The 22438-nt window shown below is 39.3% G+C and overlaps 1 protein-coding gene across 10 annotated transcripts in view; it reads right to left on the bottom strand.

Moving 5' to 3' along the window:
* Positions 1–22438, bottom strand: part of LOC6563124 (protein lap4) — a 64487-nt gene that overhangs the window by 34236 nt on the left and 7813 nt on the right. For 9 of the 10 annotated variants that reach the window (XM_032736875.2, XM_032736874.1, XM_032736866.1 and 6 more), the window contains exon 1: positions 4481–4548. Coding sequence is in view for 1 of the 10 variants with exons in the window: in XM_032736878.2 (XP_032592769.2) it covers positions 5984–6261; positions 6326–6405; positions 6465–6785; positions 7508–7722; positions 11318–11736; positions 11797–12379; positions 21753–21870 (2014 nt within the window). In the remaining 9 variants the exon portion in view is untranslated. Of the gene's footprint in view, positions 1–4480; positions 4549–5983; positions 6262–6325; positions 6406–6464; positions 6786–7507; positions 7723–11317; positions 11737–11796; positions 12380–21752; positions 21871–22438 lie in introns of those variants that run through there. The other variant, XM_032736878.2, reaches the window with a different exon arrangement.

Below are 22438 nucleotides of genomic sequence, written 5' to 3'. Positions count from 1 at the left end.
CCATGAAGAAATCGTTTGCATTTCTGTTCACAGAGCCGCCAACAAAAGACATAAAACAAAATACGATTCTTTTTTCGTCGAAGAGGACTCAGAAATGCGACGGCACGTGTTGCCCATGGTGTGCATGTGTGTGTGTGTAAGCTGCAACACACGCCAGTGTGTAGGCAACGCATGCAAAAGGTGCCACCAGCAGTGACAGACGTTGGCTTATAAGACTCGGCTTAAATGCATAGAATAAGCAAGTTGCAATTTAATATTTCATAAGTGTAAGCAATATTAATGTGAAATATTCCAATTTATACGAATTTTCCAGAAAGTGTTAAAATGCAGCAAAATTAATAAATAATCTAATGAATTAACACGTTCACAGTTGCTGCCAATTATGGAAAACAAGGGGTTTCATTTAAACTCTTTATCTACAATCGAAGCACACTCAACATATCAACTCATCAGGCTATGCTCCCCATTATCTGAGTGGATGTTCGCATTTCCACGCACTCAGAAACTCAATTTGAAATTTAACAACATATATATTTAAGTATGCATTCAAGAATAAGTATTTTAAATGAAGAGGGTAAAAGAAATACGGGGCTGTGAGTAAACATATTAAATTTAAATACTCCAGAAATGAGGCAACGCATTAAATGTGCGGGAAAACTCATTAAAAGAGCTGCTGGGAAAACTCACACAGCGCAACACAGCAAAACAAAATTCCCTGAACGTATTTGAATTTTGGCAAATTTGCCGAGTCTGTCCATGTGAAATACAGTTGGCAAATGGAAAATCAATTCCAAAGCGAATACATTGGTTATTTATATGTAAATGACCGGGGGTACAGCCTCATTCTCAGCCAACACCAATGTAGATGTGTGTAACAGGGCCCGACCTAGCCCATGGGCAAGAAGACAACTCATATTTCGCATACTGCACTGTTTTATGTCCAGACATGTCCATGCATGTCCTGTGGCCAGCGAATGACAGCATGACAAGCTTCTCCGGCTTCGACTTGCTCCTGACCAAAGCCCGAACAGGAGGCCAGGATTTAGTGTTTCATTGTATGCCTCTCGGGTAGCCTTGTTGACTTGTTCGCTTTATGCCGGTGCCGTTGTTGGTGCTTTTGCTTTGCCTTTGCTGCTGCTGATGTTGCTGTCGGGTGGAGAATTGACATATTCTCTTTATGACACAAGTTGAACTTGGGAAAACATTTTCCTTATGCAAATTTAATGGACGCATGTCACACACTTTATGCTAGGCACCTTTTTATTTGCCTCTCTCATATTGTTTTTTCATTTCCATTCTGACTACCAACAATTGATTCTGCAGACTCCCCGACTCTTCCTCTCTCTCTTCATCGTTATCTCTCTTTCTGTCTCTATCCCTCTCTCTCTTTGTCTGTCTCTCGTTCTGGGGCTGTGGCAACGACCGCAAACGTAATCGCCTTTAATTACATTTGTATTTTGTTTTCGCCATCCGATAGCAAAAGATCAAGTGCCTAATTGCATTTAAAGAGCAATCGATGTACACGTGAGCGGATTTTCTGCTTTGTGCGCAAAACGGGGCATGGGGCATGGGGCAAGGGGCACATTGAATCGGGCGGTAGCTCAACAGGCAGCTGGCCGCTGTAATAAATTGCCTGTCATGTTGGGCGAGTGCTCTTGACAAATTGCAAGTGTAAAGCTATCAAAAACCACGCACACCAAACCAGCCAAGCGCCGCTTTTAAATGTGGTGACAAAAATTAATGAATCACATTTTTGTGGCAACAAAAAAAAAAAAAAAAACGGAAAAATGCTCTGAATTATTGTTACAGACCAAACTACAGAAAAAGAGAACAATAAATACGTTTCTCTACAGTCGAAGGTGCCACCAAACTCCACACATTTCGCAATGGGGTACCCGAAAGGGGGTGCGCGGTCATATCTAATCAGGTATGACTACACCAACTTTGGAATGCCTAAAGCCAATTTGATAAGGAGCAACAACAGTGACAGCAACAGCAAAACCCAAAACAAAAACAGAAAACAGAAAACAAACGCTGCTGCTGAAGCTGGCCGTAATGTAAATTGAGAACTGTTGCGATAAGGCGACAGCGATTGGAAAACTGAATCATTGCGACACATTTTGGGCGGCTGGCGGCAACAAAAATAAAACATAAAAGTCAAATAAAATTACATGGACGCCAAAGTCAAGCGTCAGTTAATGACCTTGGTCCACCTGTCGTATGCGTAATTCCGAGTAACCAGCCGCCCGTACGCCAAGTGGCCTTATCAACGATTACGAAGCAATGGACACCAGAAATTAATATATAAAAGTGAAGAAATTACATTGGGTGTGTGAGTGTGTGTGTTTGGGATTGATAAGAAAAGGTATGACATCATAGACGCCTTATTCACTGGCCAGAGCACAACCGTTTGTGAATGAAGCATAAACATCGACGAAATACTATAAAGTACCAACAAGAAATACACTTATTATAATAATAATATTATTATTATTATTATTATTATTATCCAGATGATGCAAGATGAGAGACATAAAAGGAACATTTAACAATTTTATTTGTCTTTAGATGGCTGTTTGATATGTTCAGTAAATAGAGCTGAAGTCAGAGATATGAACGGAAGTGGGAATGGTGGAGAGAACAATGGACGTAATGTCTAGAAATAAACGTGATAAGTAAGATTTAGTTGCTATAAGCGACGTGTTCCCCTAAAGTTTAATCTCATTCAAAAGTTTAATCACGTTCACCAATTTTGTACTCAAACAGTGTTCATTGAGTTAAGACTGTAAAGTTTTATTGGCTTTGTAATAATTAACTTTGCATTACATTTAAGCATAATTAAGCCACAAATCAACGAATTTGGCATATTAAAACCGCTTTCTGTGCATTAAATCATTCAACCTTCCCATACACTCATCACACACACACACAATTTGTTCGTTGACATGTTGCCTACCCAGTCGTCAAACCAGAATCCTCCGCATTCGAACAACCCCCTTGACACGTCAATAAGCTGCTAGTATTTCGCACATTTGCCACACATTTTGCCGCTGTAAAATGTAATGCAAAATCAGTTGACATAACCATCTTCTATTCCTTCTCTTTATCTGGCACTTATTGCATTTTTTTTGTGGCTCTTGTCAATTCCGTAGGCAGAGGGGTGAGACGGACGATTCAGAAGCGAGGCCAATCAAATTCACAACTACAACTGTTAAAGTGTGAAAAGTCGCTTATGACAAAAACAGAACGCAAGTGAAATAAATATGTTTATTTGCATAATGAAAAATCCATCGAAATCGGCGAGTAGGCAAAATGGCTTCTGCAGCTGCAAAGCGGCAATAACCCATCAACTGTACTCAGTTACAAAGCAACTAACCCAAGCAAACAAAACCAACAAACAAACAGGAGTAGAAATTCAATAAGGGCGCACAGCGTGCAATCAGCAACACAATACATAAAATCAATTGCATTGCCTTGAGCTTATCAACGATTTATTTATTGGCCAACATACACAGTTCGTTGTACATATGTACAACATATATATATATATATATATACATATATATAGCATATAGTTGAGATGGGTTGCTTAAGGGTTACTCTCCACTAGCTACAAGAAATCAGCAGCAGCAAATGCAGCGTATTGTTTGCCAAAGCAATGCAAAAAGGTATTGTGCAAATGTTGATTGTGCTTGTAGAACAGCCAACCAAAAAGAAAATAAGGAAGGAAGGAAGCGAGCAAGGCAAAGAGCTGCAACTAAACCGGATATGCACACACACACTCACACACACACACACACAGATAAACTTGGCATATTTGTCATGTGCAAATATGTATAAGTATATATAAAAGAGAGGGAGAGTCGAGCTATATAAACAACATACAACATTTTCCTTTCAAGCAGCTCTTTTTTTCCTTCCTTTTTTCTTTGCGTGTGAGTTGCAACCAAAATGCAAATAGCGGAAGCAGCTGAAAGCCCCCAGGGCAACGACGACGTTGCTGCACAGTCGTTGTGTCCCAGCACAACCTTGAGCAGTATTTTGGCGACCTTGCAAGAAGAGCTGCAGCTGCCACTGCAGCTGGTTCATGCACACTTGAAATTCAATTTGTGGCCATACAGCGGCATACGTTGCGTATGTGCAATGTGAGACCACTGCCACTGGCAGCCAAACAGGCGGGCAACTGGCTAATCAGTGGCGCGACAGGAAGCCTCAAACAAAATCGATAAACAGCAAAAGCAATTCGCACTCTCTGGTTAAAAATAAACTTTCAACAAACAACTGCTATTTTTTTTGGTTTGTTTTTTGTTACTTTTCGAGCCTATAACTAAGTCAAGGTATGTGAAGTTTTTTTTTGAATTCAATGTTATTATGGCTATTGTTTACGTTGCAAGTGTGAGTGCTTGTGTGGGTGTGTGTGTGTGTAGTCAGCAGACGATAATAATAATAAACAAATAATTGTAAAATGGTGAAGACAAACGCGACTTGATATTTTTAGCGCGCGCTCTCGCGATGTTGACAAAACGCAAGCGTTACTAAAAAATGACTAAAGTCAGCGGCAAATGGGCAAAGTGTCGAGACCCAGACCCAAACACAGGCCCAGAGACAGACTGCCAATTGCACACTCACTCACTCACTCACTCTCTCGCTCTCTCTCAGTGCACAGTACTCGAAGAGACACACACACACACACATCCGCTCAGGTAGCTACTCGCCAGTTTGCCATAATGAGGCGGCTCATTTCAGTTTTCAGTTTGATTTAATGTTTATTTTTCTTTTTTACACTTTCTCAACTTGTTGCGCTCTTTATTGCTGCTGCTCTTTTGAGGCATTGCTCATTTGCCTCTTTATATATACATATGTATCAATTTTTTGCTTTCGAGTGTTCGCACTGAGTTTCTGCTTTAGTTATCTACTCCCCCCTTTATTTATATATAAAGCTTGTTTTATCAGCTTTGGCAAGCCAACAAATAGATAGCGCTATCTGGTAATCACAAGCCCTATATACAGACTGAGTCGGTACTGGCCGTAATTATTGCAGTTGTGCTTGTGTGTGTAGCTTTGGGCCAAATCTTCAACGCTTTTTTTTACCTGTTGCGTGGTTTTTTTAAGTTTTTTTTTTGTAGGCCCAATTCTGTTTTTGTACGTAACGCGCTTTTAATAGCTCGGAGATAAACTTAAATTTTCTGTTGCTGTAATTAAGTCGAATTGGTACTTCAACAAGTCTCGACTCGATGATATCAACATGCTTCTTTAAATATTCGAATTATCTAGAACTAAGACGTTGTAAGACCTGTGCAAACCTTGGCATTTTGATACAAAAAATATTGGTTTTTGTCACCGAACTCAACGTGACCAAAACTACAAATATCTTAATTTATTTTTCAAATATACAAAAAATGCACACGAGGCATTCTCATATAAATGCATATGCAGATTCAGAACTTTATCTGATATTTGTTGGTTTTCGAGCTATTTTTTACGAAATAAGAGCAGGTTTTTCATATAAAGTGTAGTATAAACTTTCTCCTAAAATTCTACAGATTCTGCAGTCTGCTTTATAATTACAGAAAATCGGCAATGGCTCAGTCCATACTAATAATTATCATTTTTAAAGGACAACAGAGTTTACAAAAACTTTTTGTATTCAAAAATTATACGTTTTCCCAGTCATTTTATGTTTTAATCTGAATATCTTCAATTTAAGGGCTCTTAAGTTTAAGCTATTTGATTGCAGTTTTCGATTTGACTGACAAATGAATATTCATCATTCAGTAAAGAAGAGCTTAATGTATTCAGAATACCTTTCAATAAATACTCATATAATATGAGCTGAGTTAAAATATTGCAAGCCATAGAGAAACTTGTATCGATTGGTTATTGATTGAGCAATACACACAGACATACACAGACTTGCATTGCGAGCAGTTAAGAGAGCCCCTTAAATAGTTGTAAGTTTGAAGAGTTGTTCACGATAACTTACCTGATGGGGCAACAGCCGTTTCAGCCGTAATAGCTGGTATTGGAGAGAGCGAAGCATCGAATGGTTGCAGTGGCTGTTGTTGCTGTGGTTGTTGCTCCTGCTGTTCGAGTTGCTCCTCATCGGCATCCTCCTCAATGGGGGACTGCACTTTGTTCAACGAATGCTGCGGCGTTGGTGAATTGCTTTCCTGCGAGGCCAACGCATTTGCCAATATTTCGTTGGCCTGCTTATCGGTCAAATGCTGTACACGTTTGTTCTTCAAATGATGAGGTGTATCACTGCATAGGGAAACCCAAATTACTTAGCCACACTATTTGCCAATCATTATTTATCCAATCTTACCGTCTATGCAGCTTGGGTGGCCTTTTATAAAAATCATCGTCTACGCCCTCCACCTGAAAGCCCACGCGACGATCGGTCTCCTGTGAAAGCAGTCAATAACGTTAATCGATATTCATATAGTAATTATGTATTTACTTACATATTCGTCTTCCTGTTCGTCAGCAATTGTAACCTCAGCAACTGTTGCTGTTGGGTTCTCGCTGCTGCTGCCACTGTTGGTTTTGGTCGTGGCTGGCACAGAATCACCCTGTGCGGTTTGTGGCGCTGCTGCAACTACGACAGTTGCTGTTGGTGTAACAGCACCCACTGTGACAGGCTTGGAATTCACCACCGCTGCGGGTTTGTGTGCTGGCTGTGCAGTTGTTGTGTGATTGGTAGCAGTCACGACTATCTGTTGGTGATTATTCGCCACGGTGCGTGTCTCAGTGGGGATTTCTCCCACCGCTGATTTTGTACCATTCTGTTCAAAATAAATAAATAAAGTTTTAAGGAAAGTGCAGGTAAAATGTAAATTGTGTAAAGATTTAATAGGATTCGAAAATCAAAAACAAAAAGAAAATTAAATATAAATGTAAGATATGTTTACTTATGCATATAATACTTCAGTTTTTAGCCAAATATAATTGTAGATCAAACAAAATAATAATCTAAATTGCATTAAGATTAAAGCATAATGATAAATCAAAGTAACAAAAATATATACATATATATTGGCAAGTTTTAATGTTGCTTTTTTTATAAATTTGGATAAAATTATAAACTTAAAATTATTGTTAAACTTAAAATAGCTACTTATTCAAGTAAATTAAGAAAAATAATATTTTGTTCAACGATTAAATAAAACTACAATTTGTTTAACTTAATCATCATTGACTTATTAAATCATTAAAAGTGAAAAATAAAGCGAATAATATTTGAATATAATTATGTATGTAGCAAAAGTGAACGATAATTATAAGATCATAGAATAAAAAATTGTTGAATATAAACATAACCATACAAATGCATTAAATAATATAATGCCAATAAAATATGTTTGATTAAGCAGAGGTCGCGGGTTCATTTAATGAATTCAAGACCTGACCCTCTTATCCCAAATCGGGTGTACTTTGTTTAAAAACAATTAAGGGCACATAAACCTGAACATTGAACCCGTTCAGTTGATCTTTGTGTATCATTTACCTCCTCTGGCAGTGCCACCAAATTGGCATTCTCCTCATGTCGACTGCGCTCCACTTTGAGCTTCTGTGCCTTGGCCTTCAGATCCTTGGGATGCGGCGTATTCTGACGCACAAATGGCGTATCCTTCTCCTGGCTGACCTCCTCGGAGAACTTGACAATGGTGCGTGAAGGTTCGCGCTCTTCATACGGCTCAGAGTCTGATTCCAAATCGCGTGCTGTGGTTTGGCAAAAATTAAAAAATTGTTCATGAGGTATTTTGGTTTAATTGATGTTGAACTAACTAATTAAAAGATTAGCAACAAACGGCATGCGCATGCATTTAAACAGTTAGTCGAAGCTGTCGGTTTGGTTTATAATAGATGTTTACACTCGGTCCGCTTAACGGCGTGTGGCTGTGGCTGTCGGCGGCTATGTAAAATCAATAAATACATCAATTGCAAAAATAACAAAAGCAAAACGAAAGCAACTAAAACAATAAGCACAACTACTATTTATATACTTATTATTATTTTGATTTTTATTTTCGTTGGAGGCCTTCGCATAAACATTGGCACACAGGCACTCTACAATCCATCAGGCACTTATGAGTGCTTGTACGCCATAAATTTCTATTCAGCGTAAACAATTTTAAAATTGCAACATGTGGGCAACTCAGAAATATACAAGATAGGCAGCAACCTCACGGGGGGGTGGTTGCGAGTAGGAGGTGGGGGCTTGGAAGGTGCTTTTCACACCAATAAACATATTCAAATCGTTGTTTATTACGGAAGTAGTTGCTTGTTTGGTCTTGGAAGCCCTGGCTTAAATGACTGCATCCAATGCCAGCTCGTAACTTACAATTTTTACGTACAAAAACAGAAACAGCAAGAAATTTACACATATGAGCAACGCCCAGCGGGAAGTGTCTCTGTTTCTTGTTGTTATTGCTGTTCTTGTTGTTGTCATTGTAAATTCGGCAACGCTCATCATGAAGATTTATGTAAATAACCCAATCTAGTTGTAATAATAACAATAATAAGACAGAGGGGTGCCCAAATTGTCTCCCATTCGCTGCTTTTTATGGCTGCGTGTCTGTCTTGACCGTAACAGCCGCAGCTTTAATTGGATAATTTCCACGACGATAGTTTAAGTGAGGCTGGCTGTGGCAAACACCACTTGCACCACAAACACATACACACAAACATACATATATATATATATATACATAGAGGCAAAAGCTTAACCCACATATGGACATTCAATTGAGCATCCGACTTGTATGGTCTTGAGCATTTTCACGCAAATGTGTTAATTGCTGAAAATATGCTTAATGCACTCACGTAAATCATTCAATTCAACATGCTCAAGAGCGACACAAGAACTGATGATATTATCAATGTATTTTTAGCAGCTATTTGCGTATGCTTCAAAACTTGTTTTCGATCGAAAACAGTTACAAAATATTACTATTGAATGTCAAACTAACGAGTGGATAACTAAAACGAGAAATAAAAAACAGAAACAGAAACCACAATAAACAGCAAGTTGAATAATACCAGTTAACAGTGAATACTACAGTGAAGCCTGCTTTGAGGAGACAGCCAATGTATTAAATATAATTCCTTTAGCTACTAGCGCTCATGTATTTAATAGTCGATTACTCAATTGTTTAATTCGTCAGTTATCAGTTAACAAAATATATGTATATTTGTAAAAGGCAGTGATTTTAAATATATCTGAGTTCCCCATAGAATTTGAGTTATTAATGGCGTTCGTCACAGCCCAGGCTTTACTGTTCCATTCGCCAAGCTGTCTGACAGGCCATTAATCAATGTACGGTTTTTGGTGGCGTACACAACGTCAAAAGTCGTGCGAGTGATTGGAAGACGATTAATATTGTTAAGCAGCAGCGATATACATACAATTACTCGTCTATATAGAATAGGACTGGCCGTCGATCTTGCTCTACATTCGCCCAAAAATGACGTCATGAGTGTTGACATCACTTCGAGAACCCACCCAAATCGGATGACGAAGACGCCGAGTATCGAAACAAAGAAAGCGCCTGGGCTATGAGGAAGACGCTTTGATCTGTGGCTTGCTGCCACTGACAGGCAACGCTGTTCAATCACAGAATGTGTATCAGATGGGAATCAGTAGCAATAGCATTAACCAGCCACCCAACATTCCCAGTCCCATGCTTCAAGTGATGAGCGATGAGATGCGATGCGTTGGGATTTGTGATGTGAAACACGCACAAGGCAAATATTTTCCATGCCGGCTGTCCAATGAATGGAATATAAACAGCAAATAATAGCATTATCAAATCAAACAGCAAATCAAACACACGCACACACACACACACACACGGCCAGCCAGAGTGTTCTGTTATGAGTGTGTATTATTGGGTGTGTACTCTGAACACCACCAACAACAATCTGGTGTAGCTCCAAGTTTCCAAGTAGACAACGCCCGGACCCACTTCCACACACAACTTGTTGTTATCTGATTTATATGACGTCATTTTATGGCTACAAAACCGGTTTTCCTTAGGCAAACAGATATTTTGAGGAAAACAAAAAAAAAATTAATAATAAGAAATAAAGCGACGAAGAAACACAAAAACAAAACAATGATCAAAGTCTTGGTCTTGGTCTTGGCTCGTTCTCCAGTAAGATGTCTTAGCAAGATGTGTTCTCACAGCTAAGATAAACAACTTCTCAAGGTTTCAGGCATAAGGTATGGGCATGCACAAGCCTATGAATATGATGACTATAATATGCGCTTTAGGAAGCATTCTATTTACTAAAGTTGTGTTCGATATACAAACGGGTTCCTATAATCGTCATAAGTTTGAAAGCTTTTAATTTAGTATCGATATTTTGTATGTGTATGGGTATCAAAATAAGAATCTAAAATTTGAACTGCTACTTTTATTTTAAAGTTAATAACAATTTTAACAGACGAAAAATCTTATTTAATGCAAAAAAAGAAAACTTGTAACAAATACAGTTGCTTTTAAAAAGTTCAACATAAGAGGAACACAACTCTGCTAAATACATATTGTTAAATAGCAACTAAATATATATAATTTTATATTTTTTAGCGTTTGTTATTGCATAATTAACAGAAAACGCAAACCTTTCTGTTGATAACCGAAGAAATCCATCGAATCGAACTTTTCGCTCGATCTATAAAGCGCCTGGGGTGGATAATCTTTTTGTTTTGAAGTTTTATTTTTTTATTTTGGTTGGGGTGTTTTAAGAAATGCGAGTGAAGAAGTGCATTATGTTTAAGAAACAGCACACGGTGTCAATGCGAAAAAGAACAAAATGTATAAGCAACGTACACAAAGATTGTTTAAAATTGATTTATGTACAAAAAAAAAAGTGTTTGGTGCTTCAATCAAGTTTTTTTTAAAGCCAAATAGCGTTTTAAATTTTAGTGACAGAACACAAGAAATTAATTGATAAGATTTTGGAACTTGGAAAAAGCACAATGCCACTGGATATCCAGAGTTGGTTGCTCGCTTGCTCACTGCTGTTGGTGGCAGTCCAACAAGTGCTGGGGCGTCTTATCTTATCGCGAGCATAGATTGCAGATATTGTACCATGATACGGTCATACTCGACGGAATGTATGCCAGATAAGCGCCCCCTCTTATTTATTGGCCAATGTTGATTGTTTACTTTTGACTAAGTTTGCGTTTTGGCCAGGAACAGAACACAATGAACAAACAGCCAAGCAGCCAACTCACGACCTCAAGCACCAGTCACCAGTCACCAGTTACCAGTTATCGGTTGCCATTAGGCAGTGAGAAGGGACAACTTACCTGGTGTTATAGGCTGGTACTCCTGCTGGGGCAACAGGTAGCAGGAGAGCACCTGTTCGCCCGTCTCGGCATCCATGTCCGGCTGGAAGGTAAGCAATGGCTGCGATTGATTTTCTGACAGCCAGACCGCCTTCAGCTGGAGATTGACCAGCGAGTAGGGCAAATAGAGCAATTGATTGCCGCTCACATCGAGGACATGCAACACCGTGCAATTGCCCAGCTCGGGCGGCAGCTTCTTGAGCTTGTTATCGCGCAGACTCAACACACCCAGATTGCTGCACTGGCCTATTTCCAGTGGCAAATACTCCAGGGCATTGCGATCTACATTCAGATTGCTCAGCTTGGTCATGCGGCCAATCGAGGCGGGCAGCTCAGACAGGAAATTCTCCGTCAATATCAGCTCCTGCATGTTATCGCAGCTGCAAAACGATTTTAAAATTGCTTATTAAAGTCTAAAACCCATTGACTCCTGTACTTACTTGCCGAGCGTATCGTTTAGGCGCTGCAAGCGATTCTGGTCCAATTTCAGTATGGTCAGACGGCTCAGTTTGGCAATGCCATCGGGCAGTGTCTCGAGCAGATTCTGTGCCAGATCCAGATCGGTGAGGCTAACCAGGCCGCCCATCTCATTGGGCAGCTCCTCCAGTCGATTCTCCGAGACATCCAGATACGTCAGTTTGGTCAAGAGTCCCAGCTCTGGCGGTAAACGCTGCAGCTGATTATGATCCAGCCACAGTTCATGGAGGCCCGGCAAGTAGCCCAGATATGGGGGTAAGTCCTCGATTTCGTTATCGCCTAGATCCAGGCGCTTCAGCTTTGTGAGCTGACTTATCGTTTCGGGCAGATGCTTGAGCAGATTCTCGCGCAGCTCCAGCGATTCGAGTTGCGTCAAACTACCAAAATCGGCGGGCAATGAGGTGAGCGACATATCATTCAGCCCCAGCACTGTCAAATTCTTCAGCTGTGAGAAACCCGATGGCAGTTTCGGTATCGGGTTCGAGCTAAAGTCGGCCACCTGCAGGCTCTGCAGGTGTTTAATGTCATCGGGAATGTCGGGTATATCTGTAACAAAGCAATACACATATTATTAACATAATGCATTAACACTTGTTGTGGTTGTTGTTGCTATTGTTTACTCATCGATTATCGAGCTTCTTTGTGCTGTGCGCTTTGGCCATATTGCTTACGCATGAATTGCGCTAAGAGGACATCCCTAATATCTTATCTAATTATTTATAAATCAGCTATAAATATGATATGAGCTCAACGCATACTGCGCAAAAAATTTTGTAGAGAAAATAAGTACTTAAAAAAATAAATAATTTAATTTAATAAATTTCTCTACAATTGCAATCAATATGATGAATATACATTAACCCAAACTATAATTTAACTAAAGGTTAAGAAATTCATGAAATATATTCGGCTCTTTCTCACACTCAATGGGGGCACGTATTGTTATTATTGCCACCCCAGCTTGATAGAGCGAGTCGAAGCGTAAAATGACAAAACGAACGAAACTTGTTGATCGAATAAATTTTCAACAGCCAAAGCGGAAATGTGCTCGCAAAAGCTGGAGTTCTCATCGACAAAGGCATGTAACACACACAAATGGCAAGTATGCGCGTGTGTGTGTGTGTGCGCGTGTGTGTGTGTGTGTGCGCGTGTGTGTGTGTGTGTGGGCGTGTGTTCGTGTATGTGTGGGCACAATGCCCGTGCTCGCTCATGTGGTTGTTTATGTATGCGAAAGCACACCCACAAAGCCCCACACAAAAGGTCAACACAGTGGAAACTGGCAGGTGGGCGCGCAATCCTTTCCAGCTATAAGCAACACAACGCGACGCCTAAAGTGACCTAGTTACAACACACACACACACACACAATAGATATGCACACATACATAGACACATATGTACACATACATATACATGCTCCAGACGAGGGATAATAACTTGATGTAACTAATACGACACGTGGGACTTGCTGGGCGACAACTTCAACGCCACAGCACATAATGGCGACAGAGCACTGTCGAGCAGGACATGTTCGAGTTGCAGTGCAGCAAACAATGGACATTGTTGTGAACTTGCCACATTGACTGGCACTAGCAGCGGAAGTGAACAGTGACGGAGTCGAACATACACAATCCGCACACACACAAAAACACAAACATACACAAATTCGTGCAAGTCTGAATTGCATTAAGTGTGGCTGCCAAGTGCTTACTGAATCCATTTGTGGAATGCTGCAGATAACTCTCTTTCCGACTGAACACGTTCATAGTGAATTTAATTAAAAATTTATATATACATATAAACATACCATACCATTTAAGCTTATTGTGTGACAATTTTGTTAATTTAGCATGTGAAATAAATAATGGCCGGTTGTTTGTGGCACTAAATACCCTGTAAAATGGGGGAAGATGTTGTGACCGGAAAGCAAAAGCACCCAATTTAATCACACAGTTCAGAAGATTTCTGTTATGAGCTAAAATGATTACGTCAATTTATCATCATCATCAATCAATCAATCATTATTCGGTATGAAAGTTGAAAATGTTTTGTTTTCAAATCAAAAAAAAAAAAACCCAAATTGGTTTTAACTTCAAAATTTTGGGACGTACTCTATGCACTCTATAAGAGTATTTTATAGGGTATTCGTTAGCTGAGGTCGTACTCAACTGTTAGCTGTAGATAATAAAGGCAGCTCTTATGACTAAATTAAATTCACATATCAAATGCTGACAAAATGGCCTCGCTAGTGTGAATAATTAAAAAATGTGCTTTAATTAAGAGATAATCGTCATGATGCCCTGAACCTATTAATAATTTGCGCAAATTTCATGTAACAAACATCTGCCGAAATGAATGAAAGCAATTACATTCTTTTTATAAGAACTATAATTCAGTGGAACATTTGTTTGCCAGTATCATTTGCCAAATGTAACTTTTTGATGCCAAAACATTTTGTTTGTGGTCTTTGAGTGGATATATATATGTATATATTATATATATTGATTTGACGATAGCTGCTGCATGGCAACAGCTAGTGGCAGCTAGCACCAAACAATCAAGACCAATCGAAGACGCGAACAGCATCAAACAAAAGTCGATCCATCAACAAGAGGGCAACAAACAATAGACCCACACACACACAAACACACACCAAACAAAACACTCAAACCAATCCCAACAGCCGCAGACAAATGGACACAGCTAGATGCTTCCTATAAACAGAGAAGCATAAATACACACACACACCAACATTTGTATAAACATTTAAACACACTCTACCAATTGACAGCATATGGAGCCCCCTCCACTACCAATATGTGGCCTGGGATGCTCTAGTTATTCGAGTGTATGTTCTCGTTTAATATTTCGGCTGCAAGACGGCAGCCAAATTGCTCAACAGTGCTTCACAGTTGGCGGTAATTAGATGGGCGACAGTCGCCCAGCAGCAACAGCAGCAGCAGCAGCAGCGTCACACAATACATTGACCTTTTCCGCTGCAGAGCCAGACGAGAGTCGGGTGAGGCAGAGAGAGAGAGATGTTGCGGATAAGGTCGAGCATTTGGAAACTCATTGAGTGGCAACGGAAATGAGGGGAAATGCTTGGATCGACCCTGCACAGTTAGCAGCCCAAATTGTAATCAATTTCGTGCAATTATGCAATGACAATGATGCCAACAACTTACATACATACATATAAATGACTACTGGGCCGAGCCAAAAATATTAAATATTTTATCATTTTGATATGTAGAGGAAGCGTTGCTTAAAATAGCAAAACACGAACCAGGAACAAGCTGGCAAGCCCATGAATTTATAAAGCACATACATTTCGTTGAACTGGGATGGGAATGAGACAAAAGATCGAATAGGCTGTTGGGCGCTGCCAAAATTCGGCCAGGCGAAACGTCAGTGACGACGACGTCAACAATGTGAATGAAAAGCAAAGACACATACACACACACACTCATAAAAACACACACAAGCATAAACACACCTTACACACATAAATGAAAATTCTTTTCAATGTCATTGAACGAGCAAATATTTTAAGAGCATATTGTCGTCGTAGTGCTCATCATTGTTGTTTGTTGGTGTTGTTCTTTTTGTTCTTGTTGTTGTTGTTTTTTTTGCCGCTAGTCATATCAATGAAAAATGAAATGATTTGTCAGCTATCAAGGCAAAGAAAATACAGGACAGGCAGGCAGGCAGTCAGGCCTACATATCGAGGTCACAATTTTCAATATGACTTGCACATATTGCACTTAATGAAGATGATGTCGAGCTCTGCTGCGAGATGATGAAAACCTTCGTCAGGCTATTCAATTTTCACCGTCAGTCATTTTAAGTTGTACTAATCTATGCTCAGGCAGCACTCAGCATCTATGACGACTTTTATGGCACGTTGTCATTTACTTTAGTGAATGAATGGCATGAAGTCGTATTCATTTTGCTCCGTACACAATTTACCGTCTAGTTTTGTTGAAAAACTCATCATCTGCATCCACATTCACATCCACATTCAAAACCACATCCACATTACCATCCGCTGCCACATTCGCAGCTGCAGTCGCATTCACATCCAGTGCCAGCAAATCCCTAAACGGCAGCGAGCAAATAGAAATAGCTTTCCGTCGCCTCTGGAAGGTTTATGGCCCGGCTCATAACAAACACAGCAGCAGCAACTGGGACTGGGACTGGCTGACTGCACTTAGCCAACTTTAAGTCGGGCTAAGTCGTGCAGGGAGTGCGCTTAATAAATGGCCTTTAATTGTCGACTACAATGCTAAGATGCGACAGGCAACGCCATCAACGACGTGCAACAGGTGCAATTAAACGTAATTAAAATGTTTAACAAGATGAAGTAAAAAGTTTCTCAACACAAAGTTCAGACACTCTTTGTAATGGGAAAGGAAAATTATTTCGTTAAACAAACAATTTACATAACAACATAGGCTTATCTAATATTATACTTCTTTCGTTTGGATTGCTTGTAAGCCATGTGGAGCTAACCTGATAATTGTCTATTAATAATGCAAAAGATGTTTCTTATCCTTTTGCTGACATTTTCAGTACAGAAAATTATGTTTAACTACGTCAACGAAGAGCAAAAGGGGGTTGTGTCATGCAATCATAGAAACTGAAACACAAACTAATAAAATTATCTAGAATTGAGTCACAAGCAAATCTAAATTGAACTTGGCATTCGTTTGCGACACGTATTCTAGTTGAACAAGATATTCACTACCATTTGGCGCAGAAAAACGCCTAAAGCAACGTTATACGCTTATTGTACACGTAGCAATTTCAAAACGCCACACAAAGTATTCACACATTCCGCTACAAATTTCATTTGTATTATTTTTATTACGCTCGTAAGACAATAACAGCTTAAGATCTTATTATTGTTTCGATAGAAGTTCAGTAGTATGAACAACCACATTTGTCAAGATATATTTTTTGACACATAAATGTACTTTGGCTTGCGCGGCTGTCAATCAATTAAAATGTTTTTCAATTAAAAAAAGCTCGAAAAACTCGTGCAGCACACCTGCGCCATCTGGCGTTGGCTTAGTGAACTCAAGACAGGCCGCAACTCACTTAATTTTCGCGAACCCCCTTTCATTCTCACCCATCACCAACCGCAACAGTTTTTCCAATCATTTTTTTCGTGTGATTTGCAGGGTATATTGAGGCCCCATTTTGGCGCAACTAAATTCTAGAGAGGTCATTTGCGACTAGTCGAGTCAGTTAATATAAATATATACTCTAATTATTTTATTATTAAATAATATACTTAATTAAGAAACACAATAATTAAGTGTCACATTTTAATTCGCTATGCTGAGTATATATAAACTAAGAGGGTATTCAATAAGTCGCCTTTTGCACTTATCTAAAGTTAGTTGGTATTGCAGGGAGGCATATTTATTTTTCCGACACATTTTTGCCATTTTCGCAACGTGTTGCTTTGCTTCTAGGCAATTTCATGTCGTACTTGATTTTTGATTTGTTTCCCGCACACAGTAATATTATTCGTATGTCGATTAGTTTTTAATTGCGCTGCCCAGTGACGTCAATTGCGAGCAGAAGTTTGAAATATGTATGCACATATTTATTATGGTTAAGTACAATGTGAGAAGCAATGATTTTTCAGTTTTGTGAGTTTTTGATATAGTTTTTGTTTAATCCCGTTAATTAAACAATCATTGCTTCTCACACACACCATGTGTTTGTATGTCTTATTTCAGACTTCGTCGGAATAATACCTGGACTAGAGCGAATTGTATGCGAGAGCATTTCACAATGCTCAAGTCATGGCCAATAATAATATGGGGTAGCCACAACTTAACCCTGATTTTTGCATTATACTTCATTAAAGCTCTCTTCTTTTGATCTTTTGTCGAGGGCCTTCGGCAGCTTAGTGGCTGTTCTTTGCCCCCAGATCCGAGCAACAGCACCGTCTTTAACAACAGTTGTGTCTACTGTCAGCGAAAATGAACAACAAAATAAGAATCTGGGCAAAAGCCACTTGAATGAGTCGTCGTTGTTGGCAACTTTGGTTGCACTAGGCGCAGAGCTTAACTTTGACCCAGTTGACGCCTCAATTGCAACAGCACAGAAGAAAAGATGACATAGATTCCGTTGCTTGGCTTTTCGTGCAACATCGTCGAGGATATCGTTGCATGACTTTCAAATGCCATTTAATTGGGCTTTTTGTTAGAAGATGCATTTTCTTCTTATTGTTGATTTTGTTGTTGTTGTTGTCAAACTGAAATCGGTTTCTGAAGTTGTTCCCATGGCTCAGAAATAGCTGATGGAATTTAACAACACAGTATTCCCACAGTCGTCTTAAGCTTATATTTTTGTTTCTTGCTACTTGTATTTTTGTGTGTTTCCGTATATTCTCAATATACACAGATTCACTCTGGTCATATTCACTGGCGTCTTGTTTACTTGCTGTCTAACAAGACAAACAAACTGAGCTTATCAACCGACAGTTGCTTTGACAGCAGCTCTGTTATGCGCTTGTCTTCTGCATATACATTTCTTTCCAAATGTTTTATGTATTATGTATTAATAAACAGGCCACAAATCTGTTTCAGACAATTTGCAAGCTGCAGCGAAAACAAATTTGCGAAATTTAAGTAATAGAAAATACAACGCTTAAATAAACAAACAATTAGCGGTACTGAGAAAACTGAACTGCATCAAATAGAGCAAACAAATGAAATGAGTGCTGCAGCGCCCCCCAGCGAACGTTTCGCAAGCAGGTCAACTTGTCATAATGATTTACGTACACTTAAAAAAAAAACTCATGGCTGCTAACGACAACGATGGCAGCGTCCATAACACCTGCATAATTGCAAACACCCGCATACACACGCACACACACCCAACGACACACACACACACACAGCACACAGCTATCCAAATTAATGTATTCGTTAGCAATGTTAGTGTAGCCAATGCGCTGCACAGTGGAAATTTTTGGGATAAGAAAAATCGATATTGTCCAGATTGTGGTCAATTTGTATCTTATAGCCTTAATCTACTATTAACATTTCTTACAATCTCGAATGTCTTCAGAATCTAAATTGCTTGCCTGTACATTTCCCATAAGCGACAGCATTCTCTACTTTCAACATTCGTTGGAAGGTAAGCGGTCCTCCAAAATACAATAATAATTATTTTCTATATTTTAATGCATGTTTTTTTATTCTTTAATTTTAAAGTTTGTATCTTATTTATTATATTGTTTGCAGGAAAGATCGCCAGTCAAATATTTTTATAAATTGTTTTATTATTCATTTCGCAAATACAAATAAAAGTAAGTAAGAAGAATATAATGACTGTTAATGTACGAAATCTTGTTCAAATAATGCAAGTTTTGCTTTCATCTAGGATCTGTACAATATATTTGTGTGCTTTAAGAGTTTATTCACCCACTGTGCGGATCACATACAAATGCTATGCATGTTGTCGTTATTGTTGGCAATTCCAATTCTTTTGTCAAGTGCAAGCGGGAGTATACGTAATGTACTAATACATATATATATGTATATATATAATTATGTATATATACAATACTTTTGCGTACTGCGCTTGGCAGCTCGCCGTTTCGCTGTGTTTGTTGTGTTGTTCACTGCAATTGCACAACCGCTGTTGCTGTTGCTTCTGCCACTGCCATTGTTGTGGCTACAGAACTAATACAAGCGCCGCACACTCGTTTTCACAGAATGCGCCACAGTTGGGTATTGAAATATTTATTTTCGATGCGGCCAATTTGAACGTATTAAAATGCCTTATAATATAAATATGAACGCGTCTGTATGAGTGTCTGTGTGTGTATATAAGGTGTGTTTGCACCTGCCAATTGCAGGTTTTACTATTACCAGTTCGAGTTCAAAACCATCAGGCGACATCGGCTTGCCAATAATAATAACTGAATTGCAGCAATGGTAATTGAATGTGAAAGGCTTTTCCCGCTGCCGCCCATACAAAAAAAGGAACAAATAATGACAGACTGGCAGACTGACTGACTGAACAAATTGAGCGCACACAATGATTGTAAACACAATCTCAAAAGTTAGATATCTACGATCACGTCGAGTGAAAAATCACCATTACGGACATCTCTAGCTTGAGCCGGCCTTTCACCCAGACCCGCATCAGCTCAGATTTCCAGCACAAGGCGACGATTGGCGAGCTTTAAAGACCCGTTCACTTATTTTGCTTTGGGTGTGTTTGCAGATCGTTTGTGGGTCATATGCATAAGCGACAAGCCACAGCCAAGAACTGCTGGCTCAGCAACACTGCAATGCAGGCCATTTCGAGTAATGGGTGCAATCAACTTGGCGAACTGGTAATGCAATACTTTTGCTTAGCTTACGTATTTTTGGGTCTGAAACAAAAACGGAAATAGGAAGCCACATTAAGTTGTCAGAACACCAACACCAATAAGAACAACAACGATAACGTCATCAAAAATGTATCCACTCTTTGCAGTCAAAGTGCAGTAGCGGACTGGGCTATTAAAGGCGTCAGCTCAAGATCAGGGCTTCACATTAAGTTCAAATGACCATCCCAAAAAAACAAAGCATTCTAAGGCAATTTTGCTTCCATATCGATAGTTTGCTTGTAAATTCGTTTGTGGACCAACTGTTACATAATAGATAACATTTGCTAAGTTATTTATTTAGTTAGTTAACAGCCCATTAAGCAATTCCATTTTAAATACCATGTTCCGGCCTTGACTGCATGCATTGCATGAATGAATTAAGTCACTTAATGAAAACATGTTTTATTTTTGGTTCACACCCTGTATGAAATGTAAATTTGAGTTACGCTAAGAGCTAATTTACAAAAATGTTAAAACATATTGTTAACTGATTGAAAATACTTATTTCTGTATAATATATGTGCTAGATCTTAAATGATTGATCATTAAATTCAGCTCGGAGTAATTGCTAGAACAACAATTGCTTTTATGATAAGTAATACTAAACCGAGTAAAGTTGAGTTGAGCTAGGAAGTTAATTTAAATGTATAACACATATTGAGACCCGAACTAAATTACATTATTCTATATAATACATGCGCTAGTTTCTTAATGATTGACATATGTGTGGAACATTAAGTTCAGCCACAGGGTATTTGCTATAGCAACACCTGCTTTTATAGCCCCACATACACAGATACATATGTGTACATTTGTTGTATTTTTAATACAGCGATTCTCTGCGCACTGCACTTGACTCCAATTACTGATTAGTGTTTACGGATTTGTGCTTGCCTAAGCAGAAAATAAATAAGTACGGGCATACGACTCCGACTCTGACACCGGTTTTCAACTAGCTGAGTGTCTGGTTGGCTGGCTGGCTTGCTAACTGGATGCTTGTGCGTGCAATATTGCATTGAAGAATTGCGCGAACATAAAACTAAGCTTTTTTCTACAGAAAACAAATGTGTTGCTCATTCAGTTGGTTGGGCAGTTGTTATAAAGAGGAAACGTTTGAATCGCCGCATAGAATATCTGTCAAAAAATTGCAATATGAAAAATTGAAAGTATATTTTGGGTCAACGTTTGAATGGGTTACCGAGACTCATTGCGGTTTTGCTCTATAACAATGGGAGAAAGCCCCACCACAAATGGTGAAGCTGATTCACTTTTGCCCACAAGCCACCGCTTCGCTGATACAATTAGACTTGATGTGCAATTGTTTTATGTCAGGGCATTAAGAGACTCAATTTGTATAACAGCATCCCGAAGCTGTCTGTCGCTCAATTAGATGGACAGGCTCGTGCCTGAGAGAGAGAGTGAAGAGAGATTGCGCATCCTCCTGGCGCTCTCACAGCAACCCATCAATGTCAATAATAATTATCGGGCACTTGTTGCATGCCTTGTGTGCTCCACTTACCGTTACGTGAAACATCGAGCTCCACGAGATTTTCAAAGTTTTGTATGTCCGGCGGCAGGCGTCCAATTTCATTGTCACTCAGGCCCAGTTTTCTCAGGCGATGCAATCTGAAGAAATTCTGCAAGCGGAGGGAAAAGAAAAAGAAAATAGCTTGGATTAGTCTGCGGCACGACGACAAACAATGCACAAGAAGAAAGCCTTTCTCTAGTCTCGCTAGTAAACAAAAGACACAATCGTTAGGACGTGTCTCTGTTCATCTTCGAGTTCGTTTTCGTGGTCATAAATTTCAACAGAGTTTGTCATTTGTACAACGCCGTGACCCGTTCGGTCCAGGCAACCCAAACCCGAGCGTTAAAGTCGTTTTCTTGCTATTTATTTTTATTTTTTGGTTTTTCATCAGACATGTCGCCAACAATTCATTTATGAGCATCACGATTTTTCCAGCTAGGCCCATCAATTTGACGTTCGATTTACAATAAATTATTTTGGCGCTCCTCGTACTTTCCAAAGTGAAGGGTCGCGACCGATCACACAGCGACAGGCATTTGGGGCTGACCTTCCTGCAATGTGGAGCACTCACACTCACACTCACTCTCAAACACTCACTCATCTTTTGGCACTTTGAAAAGAAAGCAGCGCCCCCTAGTGGCTGACTCACTGAGTCATAGACCTCAAGGTTAACAGCC

The sequence above is a fragment of the Drosophila grimshawi genome, unplaced genomic scaffold (genome assembly GCF_018153295.1).
Source record: "Drosophila grimshawi isolate 15287-2541.00 unplaced genomic scaffold, ASM1815329v1 contig_311, whole genome shotgun sequence".
NCBI lineage: Eukaryota > Metazoa > Arthropoda > Insecta > Diptera > Drosophilidae > Drosophila > Drosophila grimshawi.
The sequence above is the reverse complement of the archived record's forward strand: the minus strand, read 5'-3'. Positions and strand labels throughout refer to the sequence as shown.